We start from the raw sequence: 15,362 nt of genomic DNA on the forward strand, positions 1-15,362 counted from the left end.
ATACATATGATGTTTAGCATAATCTAACTCACCACTCACCACCTGTTCACCTATGACACTAGTGCCGTTGGTTTAAACAATAACTGGTTGAATTACTTGTATGATGACTTATGAAATGTTGATGTTTTAGAAAACCGAAATGGCGAAGCCAATAACAAGACTGAAGAAGTTCCTGAAAGTTCGGAATTCAATGCATTATTACATATCAATTCAAGTGACAAGGAAATCAGCAGATAGTCAAGTATGACATTTATTTTGTATACAGTATTTTTATCTGCTAAGTGATGTTTATTGTTAAGCAAACTGAAATGGTTTAATGTTATATTTGACAAATAGGACACAGTATTTTTGTTATAATGGTTTAGACTGTTGAATTATAAAATTTTAAGTAATTTTATTGTTAAAATTATTGTTTCATTGTTATAGCAATATGTTGATCAGATGAAGGGTATCAAATACTCTTTATTACTTTAACAATGAAAGGTGTAACTCTCAAGTGTTTTGTAGACCAATTGAATTGTTTGTTTTAGAAACAGATGTGCATTTTAAAGTTTTAGTGTAAGTGGATTTATATGACTTTATTGTTATCTAATAATTTTTTGTTATAGACTTTTGTATTTCCTATCAAAATGTAAGTTATTAGGGGTCTTGTTTATTAGCCCACACCAAACCATGCAAAATCGAATGTATAAAACCATCTTTTTACTTTGTTTTCAAAAATGAGGATAAGAAACGTTCCTAATGACGACAAGAATAACATCCCTCGAGATAGTTCCTATCTTTTACTAGCAAAATAAAATTCTAAACAATTCTTTTGTGTGGGCTTACAAAAAACCTATAATTATTAATCCAGTGTTTTATATATCACCAAAAACACCAGGAACTCACAAACATCAAACTCGAACTAGATCACTAACACTCTGCTTTAGCAGCTGACACCTTAACAACATAGAAATCCTGATAGCGTTCCTTGTTACATAAAATGTTCTCTTAGTTATCAAGTTCATCAGCTTAGCTCTTCTTTATAGTTAAAATTAAGTAGCAATTAAAATGTCATCATTTTGTTGTCTCTGAAACAAACAGTTCATTTTCAAAACATTATTGATCTCAATATATGTTCCATTTTTATCATGTTAACTTTTTCTTTTGCAAAAGTCTGAAGTATAAGATAATGTAAATCCCAATAATAAAATTCAGTGTTTCTATGCTATATAATTTGTAAATATTAATTTTTTATTCCACTTTTTTTTTGTTCATCTTCAAAGACATATTTAGCTTATGATTATAAGATTTTCGTAACACATTGACTGTCTTACGCACGAACTTCCAGTAAATTATTTTATGCTACAATAGCATGGAATCAACCTGATATATCAATAGCGGATGATGTGGATGTAATTTTAAGTTTTATACTCTCATGGATAGGTAAGGTTCCGTTTTGTTAGCCGACTTTAATGCTGATTAACATTTGATTACTCTCTCACGTAGTTGTGAACAGATCCTTCAGAATTTTATTTTGTACTGTAAGCTCATAAAGCCTGAAGTCTAAATGACAATGGTTTATGAACCTCATCAAAATCATTGTCTTGAAACTTGTGGTTAACAAGTTTGTGCAATATGCTAAATTATCTTGGACAGCACGGAAAAAAACAAACACAAAATGTAAAATTACTTGTAAGTGGTAGTGCTCATTAGTTGACAAAAAATGTTAATGCCCTTAAATTTGCAATGATTTTATGAATTAACAATCCTTTAAAGTTACAAATGAACAATTACTAAGGTACAATAGTGAAAATTTTTAATTACACATTATCTATCCATGATAAAATAACTAATACGTAATCACTATTATGATGATTAGTTCTCACAGTGAATAATCATTTTGCCAATTGTTGTTACTTATCACCATAAATTTGAAATGACCAATCGTTATAACATGTTTAAAAGAGATGAATAAAAAAAAAAAAGAAAAAAAAAGAAAAGTATGAAATAAGTTTATATTAGCCGATATGTAGCCCTTAACAAGTGTCATGTAATTAAACATTGTGGTTTTATATTTATTTGGGTATATAACTATATTATATGGTCAAAGTTTTGATTCAAATTAGGAAGACCCATTTAGTTTCTTTTTTTACAATGGCATCAAGCCAAATGGTAATTCACTGTGAACTTCACTCAGTAGTTTTTTACTCAATTTCACTTCCACATCACAAAATGTATTAATAATTTTATCTTACACAGATTAGAAGAAAAACAATTAACATTTTCTTCCCACTATTTTGGAATTCCACTTCACAAAAGCAAACAAAATATGTAGTAATTTACAAGCACCCAACATATAATACAAACATAATTTTAGAATCGGGTGATAGTGATAGGTCAGTAAATAAATGAATTGATTAGGCCTATCGTAAGACTAGTTAGTTGTATATTTTTTTTTTAATTTTATTATTTGATCTTTAAAAATTAATCTACACCGTGTTAGGAAAAAGAGATGGACATATCTCTAAGATAGCATATCATAAGCTTTTGTAGTTAAAATGTTGGTAATTTTAAATAATCAAACCCATTCATTGGTAATGTGCATTTAATAAAATCCACTTTTATCAATATAAGTTTCTTATTATATCTTCAAACAACAATGAATTTTGTATACTTGTAATTTTATATGTTTACTGCCACTTTAGAAGGAGATTTATTGAATAGTAATTTATGTATTGTTAAAAAATTTGTTTTTTTATCTGAACGTTATACTTTTGGTTAATTTTTATTTATATATATTTGAATATTACAAATTTTCAAACAGTCACTATTTATGTGAGTTTTATTTTTAACCTATATTCTCCTTTATAAATTGTTTTTAAAATAACATACTAATTGTATACAAACTGTGTATACAATTAATACAATTACCGAAGATGTTATTATATTTGAACTAAGTCTACATATCCTATATATGTTACCAGGCATTACCGTGTCTGTTATATGGTTTATTATTTTCATACATAAAACAGCATTACTTAAATTTTTGATGTCTGAAATGTGTGAAAAATGACTTTAGTCACACTTACAGAAGAATAAGAGTACTTCTAGAAATAACTTTGTTTTTTTCTGACTATCTCTAACAGACCCCATAATAGTTAAAATTTTCAGTAAAACTGTGTATATCAAATGCCACCTTGAAGCTGTTCAATTCACTATTGCAATTGTGATCGATTTGGAGTGTTGTCTGATTGTGATATATGTCATAATTACTGAACGAGTAGGATAATATACACATAACAACTTGGAGCATTAAGGAAAAAATTAACACAATTCAGAATTTTTTTTATTTTTAAGATGAAAATAAATCAATTTTTTTTTCAAAAATGTTATCTTAATTCAATTATGGACTAATCAAACATAGAAACAATAATTCTAACAGCTTCAGCTTCAAAAGCTAAAGCATTTTAGCTTTTTAAAATTTTTATATATTTTAAAATACAAGTTTATTAATTATTACTGAATATTTTACAAAAGATAGCCTACAGATATTTTCTTGTAGACCTTTGCGTGCCTCTCTATATTACTGTATATAAAAAACTCATTTTCAATCATTAATATTTGTGTAAGCTGAGTGAAACCCATTAAAAACATTTAGTATAGTGAATAGAGTAGACAATATCTTTATTTGTGTTAACAAGTAATAGTGCATACAAAGCATCATAATCTTTCAACCTTTAATCATTTACATAAAGATTGACAAAGGTTCTCATCAAATTCAATCATTTTCAAACACACATGGTGCTTGCTTATACATACTAGACTTGGAACATTGTAAGGCCATTCATTTGAATGATACATAATCAGTGGATTTAGGGGAGAAGTCATAGGGTTCATGATCCTTCCCCAAATATTTACCAAAAATAAATTATTTAGTTCGGGTTTTAAAGTAAATTTTTAGACTCTAAATGCATAAAAATGTATTTTAATAAGTTTATTTTTTTTAACTTTTTTGTTAACTTTTGCTTTTTCCTGGACTCCTTATGTCATGAAGGTTATTATCCATTGATCATCCAATTATGACTCTTCCCAAAATCTCATGCTAAATCCACCCCTAAACATATTCATCGAAACATAATCATAGTTCTTATAAGAAGCCTTACAATCATGTTTTTTTAATTATGAATCTCACATGATATTAATTGCCTGCACATTAAAAAAATTATTAGGAACATCTAGTTGGGTCCTATTCCCTGAATTGGAACTACTTGCTCAGAACCAAACACACAAAATATGATGTCAATCCAGAGGGTGCTTCACATCGACGTGGTATTTGTTGTAATGACCGCCATAGAGATCAGGGTTGTCTGTTGAAGTGGTTTCTTCCGTCCTATTTCCCCTTCGCATTGGTTTCATAGACCCTTGGCAACTTGTTATGAACTTAACCTCTTCTACCAATTCATTCCAAAATGAAACCTGGAAAATTTCACTTGAGTTAGATACACAAAAATAAACTAACCCTTGCATGTCTGAAATATCCTTGAACAATTAAATATTAATCACTGGAAATTTTTAATGGTGAATATAATAATTATGATGCACTTATGGAAGAGATTTGGAAATCGAAGAGACTGCTTTTTGACATAAACATAGGTAAAAATGTATTTTTACACATTCATGAGTAGTTGTACTTCAGCCTTTTTTATTCCATCTGACAAATGCATTTTAAAATTTTAAATACAAGGTACGCTTATTCAACAATATTTTATAATTTAAGTATTATAACTGCACAATAAACTTTTTTTAACCATTTAGTTTAAAATTTGTGTTTTTAATAATAAAAAATAATTCATTAGTTTTGCTATGCTTTGATTAATATGATTTAGTTATTTGATTAGTTGAATGTAAATTATTCTCTCATTTTGTGAAATTTTAATAATAAAAGTCTAATAAAGTAACATTAAGACTTGCAAACAAATTTACATACTTCCCTGTTTCTATTGAAAAAAAATATTTACACCCATATTCCATGACTGTCAGTTTGTATCAGTTTATATAATTTTTTCTATTTTAAAGTCAGTCTTTTCAAATAATCTTCCTAAACAGAACATCTTTTTGATCACTCTGTGAGAAATTACAGATGTTAATTGTAGAATATTTGGGAAATTTTGTATAAAGACAAAAAATGTATGAGGATAAAAATGTAATTATTTTACAATTTGTATATAATTTATAGCTTTAAGGAGTGACATATTTTTAAATGGCAGACAATTTAAGAAAATTACATCTCTTTAATTAAACTATTTCTCTAAAAAATTAAACTCTTAAGAGTAAAAAAACATGTCATTCCCATCAATTCATAGTTAAACAATTCATATAAGGATTGGTAAGGATCATCAAATGTTTTTATTGGACCTGGTTATTAAAAGCCCCTATATTTTGCTTCAAATACCTACAACTTCTTGAGGAATTATTCAACATTTTTTTATGTATTCAGAAAAGGTATCTAAAAGAGCTGTACTTTCATTGCAACCAAAAACAGACTTTATCACCTTAACTAAACAGGCCATAAAACATCACCTTGTCCTTCTTCTTGTAGATCTCCCACACAAGTTCAATAAATGCAATAAAGCAAGCGCATGACGCCCCAATCAAGAGGACCAGAAACACACCACCAACATTGTTTAGATCCAACTCTGCTGCGTCCCCTCCAGGTTCATCGTCCTACACAGATACAAGTGGATCAACATACAATTAAAATGACCAGAAACACACCAATGATATTGTTCAGATCCAACCCTCCTGCGTCTCCTCTTGGTTCATCGTCAGACAAATCCAGATAGATCCCTAGACAAATAAAATGATTTTTCTATAAAGAACAACTGATTCAATATGCAAATGCAAGACACGTGAATTATATAACTTTTTTCTCTTCTCTCCATTTCACAATATAGACAATCTCTAACTAATTTTCAGAAAGGTTTAAAAAAATATTGTAATGCCACAGTTCCATTAATTTTCTGGGGAAGTAAATGCCCTAAAATGGTTGAACTTTTGTTAATTTTGTAAGATTAAGGATCTATAAATCCCATTCATACCATTTAAAACATATAGTTTAATTAGCAAAATATATGAATCTATCATCAGGTTATTTTTCTGTGCAATGCTCTTTATATTTTTCAGATAGTGTTCAGTACAATCAGTGTTTTGTTATATTTAAATATAAAAAACTGTTTTTCAACTTTTAAAAATATATTTCTGTTAAAATTAGTAAACAATTAAACTCAAATTTAATTTGTAAAAGTAACTGACTTTGTTTTTAAGTGAGAATAATAAACTTAATTAATGAGTATGTCAAAATTATATGTGGTTTGAACTCACAAAAAAACTATGTTCCCTAAACAGTGACAGACTTCAAATTTCTGAGGTCCTGGTCAAAAAATGTTTGTAGTTCCTCCAAAAAGTCTTTTAAATGTTTCTACCAAAAGGTGACAAAAACACAATTTCTATAAAAGATATTTCTATTGAATTTGAAGCACTTGAAAATAAAATACATAATTTTTTAACTAACAAAAGAATTATAAAATTATTAATTGTATAGGTTAAATAAATAGCGTTGCTTAAAACTACACATTTAATTTTTTAAATTTTGTTGTGATAGCATTTCTGCACTTGTGTCATAAATTATAATTTGATTTAATTTTGTAGTTTGCACCCCATTTGGGCTTGCGGCCTGAAAGGTGGGCCTATTGGTAAATCTGCCACTGATTCTAATATCAATTTAGGAAGTAATTGTTATAAGAACATTTTTATTTGTAACTCACATTGCAAGAACCTCCACCCCGTTTCTCCTTCCACCATTTGTCATACAATAGCCTCAGTTTTCCAGTCTCTTGGAGCTGCACTATACTTGAACTTAGCACACCTCGATACCAGGAGTCTAGAACATAAGTTGAACACTGTAGTGATCGAAATTAGATATCTCTATATTATAACAAGTTGTAGTGTATTTAAATGTGGCTGCTTATATTTTGAGACTTTTGCCTTGGTTAATACAATTTGTGCTTCCTATAGTAAGTTAAAACCAACTACAGTACCGGTACCCATAAAAATTATGAACACTATTGTAATTTTTATTTCGCACAGGTTGGGTTCCTGTGTTATAGTTATAGCAGAGTGATTTGAATCCTTGTAAATAGTTCAAAGTTTAAAAATTGATTTTCTTGTGTTTTTGCATTAGTTCATTGGCATTGTTGTTGACTGCTTAGCCTGGCAAACTACACAGACCTGTTATGGGTTATTACTTCTTCAATCTTGGTTCAGTGCATTAAAGTATAAAAAACCCATAAAAACTCAATTTTATCAAATTAGCCAATCTTTACAAGGTTATGCAAACATAGTTTTTGGAAAAAGTCATCATGTTCTCTTTCACCATGGTAGTAATGTATGTTAATGGCAACCCCTTCTATTTACCACTGTAGGTACATATTTTGTGTAAATATTTTCACTAAAACCTCAGATCAGACAGATGGTGAATGGTCTTGAGACTAAGACTAGGTCTAGCCTCCTACCAGTGAAAAGAGGTGTTCCACAAGGGTCGGTCCTTGGCCCGATTCTTTTCATTTTATATACGAATGACCTGCCTCAGTACATTGAGCCTTTAAGCCACACAGTTATGTATGCTGACGATTCGGTTTTGTTAACAGCGCACAAATCTTTAGAAACCCTTGAAGTAAATTCTTTTATAGCTGTAAACCTTGCCATTGAATACTGCCAGAGCAATGACTTAGTCTTCAATGAATCAAAGACTACCCAAATCATCTTTGGAAGCAAGAAACAAGAAGTCTCAGCTTTGCCTGACTTCCAGGCGGTAAGAGCGACAAAACATCTTGGAGTAATCATTGATGACTCGCTGAACTGGCAGGACCACATAGATTCTCTCTGCAAGAAACTCAGCAGTGCCCTATTCGCCCTCAGAAGAACGCAAGCAGTTAGCACGCCTGAAGCAGTTTTAACTGCCTACCATGCCCTTTTTGAGAGCAATATGAGGTATGGTATAATGGCGTGGGGTGCGTCTTCCCAACACAACTTAGAACGTGTGCTCGTTCTTCAGAAGAAAGCAGTGAGGCTGTTATCTGGGCTGGGATGGAGAGACAGCTGCAGAGGACATTTCAAGGAGCTGAAGTTGATGACAGTTGTGGGTTTCTACATCTACGAAGTCATCGTCCTGGCGACTTCAAATCAGCAGACTCGACATCAAGACCTGCATGGGTATAATACCAGAAATGCCCAAAACTTTAGCCTTCCTGCTCATCATCGGACACTTTTTGAAAAAAAACCATCATATGCAGGGGCAAAATTCTACAACATCCTGCCTCAAGTCATCAAGAGTGAGAACCCCAGAACGCTAAAGCTTCATCTCACCAGGTGGCTTCTTGAAAACCCTTTCTACAGTGTGAATGAGTTTTTGAACTGGCAACACTTTCATCACTAATCATGGATTCAAAACCGAAATTGATTTGTGAAGCAAGAAAATTGTTGTAATTAATTGTATTAATTTGTAACGCCGTTTCAGGTCTTTGTGATTTTGAAATAAAGCTCTCTCTCTCTCAGACCTTGAGCAAAACAATTTTTCCGCCACTCTCGATCTTTCAGTGACCAACAAACTTTTAAATTATCAAATGCAAGGGTACAAAGTATAATCAATCTGCAAACAGGCTGGGCTCCCTGTAACTTATGGACTTTTCTATCACCTCAGTTTTGACAAGCACGTTTTCTTTATTTCAGGTTCATTAGACTTATTAATTGTAACTTGTTTAAAAGAATAACAAGATTGGACATTTGCCATTGCTATAAGTTACAAAAATAGAAACTGTTATCTACCCTCTTTAAAAAATCATTAGATAAAATCTCATGACTTATAAAACTTATAAGATTGAGTATACATAACAAATAAACCATTATAGAAGTCACTGACATCATCAGTCAATATACGTTATGGAATAAGTAATGAATCATGACCATAGAAAATATTTTGTGTGCATTTGTGGCCCCCTTAGTATTTTTTTCATTTTGTACTTGTATGAAATACATCTCTAACTGTGCCAGACTTGCTTAAATCTCAGAAATGTTTTACTAAAACCTTTTTAATGGTTAACAGTTGTTTGGAGTCGTTATTCTGCACTTATCAGCCACACAAACTGTCTAAGACTATCAGATCTAGTCTTAAGGTCAGGCAGAATATCCTTTTTTTGTATTAAAGACCTCCACTCTATTTCAGGTATGGCAGAATAAATTATATTTTTCTTTATCAATTGAAAAAAAAAAATATATATATATGTTAATAACATATATGTTGTTCATTGACTGTCTCACTATAAAAAAAATCTTATATTTGTATGAAATTGCCTAAATGAAGTTTCATGCTAACTTTCAAGTCTGTAACTGAATTTATTCCTGAGATATCATCGTGAGGTTCATTGAGCCCAGCCAAATCCCATATAGAAATAAAGTTTCGGGGCAAAATTTCTTATCTGTAGCTTAATTCATTTTCAAGTTATTCTGCGGACAAGATAGACAGATAAAAGAGAATTTTTACCAGCTCTCTTTGTTTGCTAATGCTTAGCTAGTAAAGAAAATCAATAAAAATTCAACAACTGCCTACATAACTAAGTAAGATGAAAAATAGAACTTGTGAGACACTAGGTACTTTAAAGGAATGGAAATCACATGACATGCACCAGTTCAAGGCTTTTTTACTCACTCTTGCGCATGGCAATGCCATAGCCCTTGTTGTCCAGTAGGCCGCCAACTTGTGTAAGGTCACACTTTCGCTGAACTTCGTAGCTGATGGAAGTGGACTCCATGAGGAAGGCATAGTCTTCTGTGTTACTCATGACTCTGGCGACTCCATCCTCATTAGTGGCCACCATTACATCTGGGTTTTCCTGCATAAACTGCCACATCTTTGTGTACGTCGTGTCATTCGAGTCCTGCACATCAATGGGTGTGTCAGGAAGTTGTAAGACAAAGACTTATAAGATTGTAATATAAATAATCCTACGTAGTACATTTCTCACAATTTAGAAATTATTTCAATTGAAAACATCAACTGTAGCAATATAATGTGAGAATGTCAAGAAAAACCTAATGAAAATATATAAAATCACCAGAGGTAGTACTTAATAGTTAGGTAAAGAGGGGTCAACAGCATGAGGAGTGGGTAATACTGGTAACAGAAGAAGAGAGGGGCAGAGAATTTGCCAGAGAATGCTTTCTGAAGGAAGCAGGAGTGTGAACTAAACAATGAGGAAGAAACAAATCTTAAGTTAAAATAAATTCAAGGATAAGGAAACTAACCAGTGTATAGAGGAAATCCAACATGGAGTGAAATCACTAAGGAGGAAGATTTTATGAAGGATTTGAAAGAATAGATAAATATAAATAAATAAAAGCTAGGTTTAAGAGGGATAAGAAATGCTGGAAAATAAAATCTACTATTAATGGAAAAGTTGATGGATTGGACTATTGCAGATTTGGAGAAATTTATTCTGTGATCTGCAATCTGATCACTTGCTCACATCCAGAAACAAACTTTAAATATAGATCTATTTCTATACATTATGGCTTACTCTATTTCTTTTTCATTTATTACTTACTCTGAAGAAATTAGCTGTTGAACCTCCAGCTCTGGCTCCGTATCGAATTTTTAGAGGCTTTTGGTTGGCAAGGTCTCCAACAGTGCGGAATTTAGGATGAGTGCTCTCAATGGTGAGGAAAGCAGCCAGGTTTGCTGTATAGGATGATACCATGATCAGTGTAAAAAACCACCAGATCCCTGCCACCATCCTTGTGGATACTGCTCTGTACAATCATAAAATGTTTTATTAGTCTAGGTCACAAGTTTTCATGTTCTTTACTGAGAATGAAAGCCAAGTTTAACATCAGTGTAAACAATTACTATATTACTTGCAACCTTCCATATAAACACTATTCTGTATAATTATAGAATATTTTATTAGTCTGTTATAAAGTGAGAAGGGAAGCCAGATTTGCAATCTAGATGTATTGCCAAGTTTGCCATGATCGGTGAAGAACTACCAGACACTTGCCAACACCTAGTAAGAGTTATAGCACATTAAATTCTTCCAAGCCAGTGAACTTGCTGGCCCCTTACTTCTGGAATTATTAATTAATATTTACAAAATAATTAGTACTACCTACATTATAGCAATATACACTCCTTATGAGTTTTACTGCATTTAATTATTCTGCACTAGTAAACATACAAGTCTAATCTAATATTTTGGAATTCCTTTTAAACAATAAAACGAAACAAGCAGTTCGAAAAGTATCAGAAAATTAGTGAACTCTATTAATTTATTAATAACTTCCATTCAGTATACATTTTAATTGATTTTATTTATTAATCAAGGATAAGTTACTTAGTTCACTTATGATTATAGTTTGCAGAGTTTTCAGAATAAAATTACAAAAATTGTGTTACATGATGTACAATATCATGCTCTAATACAACATTGTTGAAACATGAGTTAACAACAAAGATTTTATTAAATTTCATATGTTAAAAATATTTTTTATTTTTTAAGGATTAGAGAACTCTAGAAAACATTACATTGGGGCAATCTCGGATCCTTGCTGCATGATGGAACCAAGAGTAAACCACAAAGCGTTGTTGAGGCTGAATTGGTTTTCTAGTAGCTTCGGTTCTTCTATACAAGGATATGGGTTGATCCACTCCCTTGGAGTTATCCTGCAAATATAAATTATGTTACACACAACCAGCAACACTACTTACACTAATCATATTTCACTCCTGATTACTGATAACATTAAACAGCAGACTGGAACATACTGATATTTGTAACTACTTCTTGTACTGCATTATTTCAAAACAATTTTCAGGTTTTTAAAAATATTACATTTTAGATCTCTGAAAACTTTATTTCTAATTTTTGTTCCAGGACAATTGAATATTAACATCTCTAACGATTCTATCATTAAAAAAGTCACAATGTTCTGTTAAAATTGCTGGATTACCACTTATGTGGTGTATGGGAAATTCACTCACCTGGCTATGACGAATAGAAGTAAAGAGACACCAAGATAAGCTGCAACTGTTGCATACCACACATGAGAACTGAATGGCAGCAAGAACGAGAATAAATTTGGTGGCATCTTCATAGGTTTTTTGTACAGAATACTGATTCCTGTAGACAATTTATAACGTTGAAGAATTATTCATAGTATTTATTAACAAATTAAGAGTAATGTAATAAAAAGCATGCAAGCTGAAAAAATAATGAAAACTTTTTTTAATCTGAATTCAATTCTTTCATACTTAAAAATCATCATAGATGAATCAATCTCATCGACATTAACCATTTCCACTTGCAGTTGCTAAATATAAGTGTGGATTTCAAAATAGTTTTTGTATATATTATATAAGCCCAACAATAAATATAAATTTACACTTTTAGTTCTTTCCCTAGTAATTTGTGCTCAACATAATGCCTTAGAACCAGATTCTATTAACAAAACATATTATGCAATAGTGTAAATAAGTTCATAACAATATTTAACTTAATGCTATGCGCTTTCACTGATAATAAACGCAAGTGCAAGGTAAAAACTAGGTTCCAGGAAAGTCTAGAGGAAAGGATTAAGAGAACTAACATGTCTGTATAACTACTAAGAAATGTATGGTAAAACATCACTCTTTTCTAATTTTCTCCTGAATACTTTTTTCTTATACTTGTGTTAGTCCTGGTTTTGCTTCATCATAACCCTGTAATGGCCAACATTGGATAGTGAGATTTATTTGTAAATCTTGTTTTAGAGTAAGAATCCAACAGGGGTGTATGCACAATTGAAGTTACATGCAGCAACAAACTAAAATTTGATACATTGTTCAGTAGTATTAAACAAACTCATAATTTATTAATTATAAAACACAAACATTGAAACTGCTTATGGTGTCTTACCTAGGTCTAAGAACGGCAATGTAAAATCAGCATCTTTTTCTCTTTCTCTAGTGATTGTTATGTCAGCAATTGCCAAATCTGCTCTCTGAAAAGGACCAACCATTAATCAAAATAATAAAAAGTGTTGCCTGTAAAACAAATTTGTATATAGGTGAGAATAACTTCTCCTAGTTGTAGGAGATAAAAAACAGAAAACTACAGGAATTAGATCAAGAAAACATAGATGCTGACATTGCAGGTGAGTTGGCTCTAGAAGTTTGTTACTTGTGTCTATTAGTAGCCTAACATTGATGTGTAATATGGTCCACAGTGATACTGTTTCAATACTGTAACAATATACTGTGTAACAAAATTTGGTTCAATAATAATTACAATATTAGCTATTGATTATTTATTTCACTTTAACCTAATAATAAAACAAGTTTTTATAATGTAAAATGTATTACACCTCTTTTTGTTCATTGTATTAAGAATATCATTATTCTAGGTTGTATCGCTCATTAAATATTTAAATACCTTGGAATTGTATGTAATATAATATTACACACCAACATATATAGGTTTAATATCATGTGTAAAATTGCCAAGATCAAGAGAGGTAAAGAGCTAAAAAAGCTGTCAAAGTAAATTCTGGCAAATTGATGTTTTATATTACTCATAAAAGGAAGCTTTATGTTAGTAAACCATTATTAACTGTGCAACCATTTGTTGGGTTTATGTAAACTACTATTCACCTTTCGATCTATGAAATATCTGAGATGTTCTGTGTCCATCCCAGATACTAATCAAATAAAAAAGCCAAATGTATATAGAATATTTCTTTATTTAAAAAAATCTCCATTACTGATTTTTTTTAAAATTACATTTTCTTGACTGTTAAACTGTAGTTACTTAATTGCTTATATTAAATTAAATTATAACTACAGTTCTAAAATAAAATAATATAAAACAAACAAGAAAAATTAAACTTTAAATACGATTCATATGTTTGCAGAGTAGTACCTAAGTAATTTATCTAATTGGTATTATTATGTAGCGGCAAATAAATAAAGGAAGACAAAATAATTATCAATATACTTTTCTCCAATCTCTTCCACAGATATCTATAAACAATGCTTCTATAGAATATTTTAGTTTATAATTGTATTTCAAAAATGCTTACCCCGGAAAGAACTTCTCCAATCATTCCTGTCCACTCTCCTGTGACTTTGTCAGGATTTCCACTGCTCCCATCCGCTTGGACACGAAAGGTATAGTTGAAACCATGTAATGCAGCAAGTTCCTGTATTACATCTATTCCCATCCCCTCATATCTATCATTTCCTATCTTTTTGTCTGCTGTTTCCTTCAGCATTCCATATGGATGTGTCTAAAAACAAAGACATATCCTTGATGTAAATAGAAACCTCCAGATATTTTCATCAAAGCTATGTAAGAATAATACAGTACTGACCAGGGCAATCATCACTATGAAGGACATGTTTCTAAGCTCCCGTCTGAGATCGTCCAGACCAGAATCATCATTCTCAAGTTGTGTGAAGTTAACTCCATCTGTGATATTCCATGTTCCTGTCTTTCTTAGTCCTTCTGGTTTTAAGTCTAGAATGTCCAAACGGAAGTCAGTACGAAATCCCTCATTGTCAAATTTTACCAATCCAGTTATGCCTTGGAATTCACTCTGAAAAAAGAATAATTTATTTTATGCTACTAATATTAAAATCAAAAATATAAAAATATTATGGAAAGTATTGGTGTATCCAGGTGTACTGCACTTGTACCGTGATCAAGCATGCAGATACCACACATTCACATAATATGCTGATGTCTGCAATTGATTTGAAATTAATATCACACAGTTGTTAGCATATTTAAGTTTTGGTTTTATTTACTAATGGTTTTTTTTGTTTTCAAAGAACAAGAAGCCGAGAAACCTCTCATTGCACTTCATCCTATAACGATCTTTGTGCTTGCTTCTGGAGTGACAAGATATTAAGGATAGATAAGGTTGGGGGTAGAGACTGCTTCTTGTACTATCCATGAGGAAGGATAGAGAGCACTTTATCTCAGTTAAGACACATTGGGAGGCCAGCTCTGTACCAGCCTCTTCAGTTAAAGAGGGCAGGGGTAGCATGCCCTTATGTCCAGACTAGTAACTGCCTTTAATATTTAGGGAACTACACCAACTCCAACAGTAATCGTCCGCTCTACTAGAAATCCTTGCACCTTATTTTGTTGACATTTGCAGTTAGTAATTTGCTGCTCCTGGACATCCATAGGGTTGCCCAGATGTAAGTGATGCATTGATTTTGCTGTGCCCAGAGTAGGTTTAATTGGAATGTATAAACCAGCCAGAAGTGAACCCTCCTAAGGATTTGT

At 31.4% G+C, this 15,362-nt stretch overlaps 2 protein-coding genes across 3 annotated transcripts in view; one reads left to right on the plus strand and one right to left on the minus strand.

The window, feature by feature from the left end:
* The window catches only part of LOC124360178 (monocarboxylate transporter 10), a 62,324-nt gene extending 59,512 nt beyond the window's left edge, over positions 1 to 2,812 (plus strand). For both annotated transcript variants that reach the window (XM_046813561.1, XM_046813560.1), the window contains exon 9: positions 131 to 2,812. Coding sequence is in view for 1 of the 2 variants with exons in the window: in XM_046813560.1 (XP_046669516.1) it covers positions 131 to 237 (107 nt within the window). In the remaining variant the exon portion in view is untranslated. The remainder of the gene's footprint in view (positions 1 to 130) is intronic.
* A 498-nt stretch (positions 2,813 to 3,310) lies between these two features.
* LOC124360177 (glutamate receptor ionotropic, kainate 2-like) overlaps positions 3,311 to 15,362 on the minus strand; it is a 28,623-nt gene continuing 16,571 nt past the window's right edge. The window contains exons 8-17 of the mRNA XM_046813559.1: positions 14,440 to 14,664; positions 14,149 to 14,355; positions 12,987 to 13,071; positions 12,074 to 12,212; positions 11,618 to 11,755; positions 10,641 to 10,845; positions 9,746 to 9,974; positions 6,807 to 6,922; positions 5,563 to 5,706; positions 3,311 to 4,458 (exon numbers count right to left, since the gene is read on the minus strand). Of these exons, the coding sequence (XP_046669515.1) occupies positions 4,282 to 4,458; positions 5,563 to 5,706; positions 6,807 to 6,922; positions 9,746 to 9,974; positions 10,641 to 10,845; positions 11,618 to 11,755; positions 12,074 to 12,212; positions 12,987 to 13,071; positions 14,149 to 14,355; positions 14,440 to 14,664 (1,665 nt within the window). The 3' untranslated portion in view covers positions 3,311 to 4,281. The remainder of the gene's footprint in view (positions 4,459 to 5,562; positions 5,707 to 6,806; positions 6,923 to 9,745; positions 9,975 to 10,640; positions 10,846 to 11,617; positions 11,756 to 12,073; positions 12,213 to 12,986; positions 13,072 to 14,148; positions 14,356 to 14,439; positions 14,665 to 15,362) is intronic.

This window comes from Homalodisca vitripennis, chromosome 4 (assembly GCF_021130785.1).
Source record: "Homalodisca vitripennis isolate AUS2020 chromosome 4, UT_GWSS_2.1, whole genome shotgun sequence".
Classification (NCBI taxonomy): domain Eukaryota; kingdom Metazoa; phylum Arthropoda; class Insecta; order Hemiptera; family Cicadellidae; genus Homalodisca; species Homalodisca vitripennis.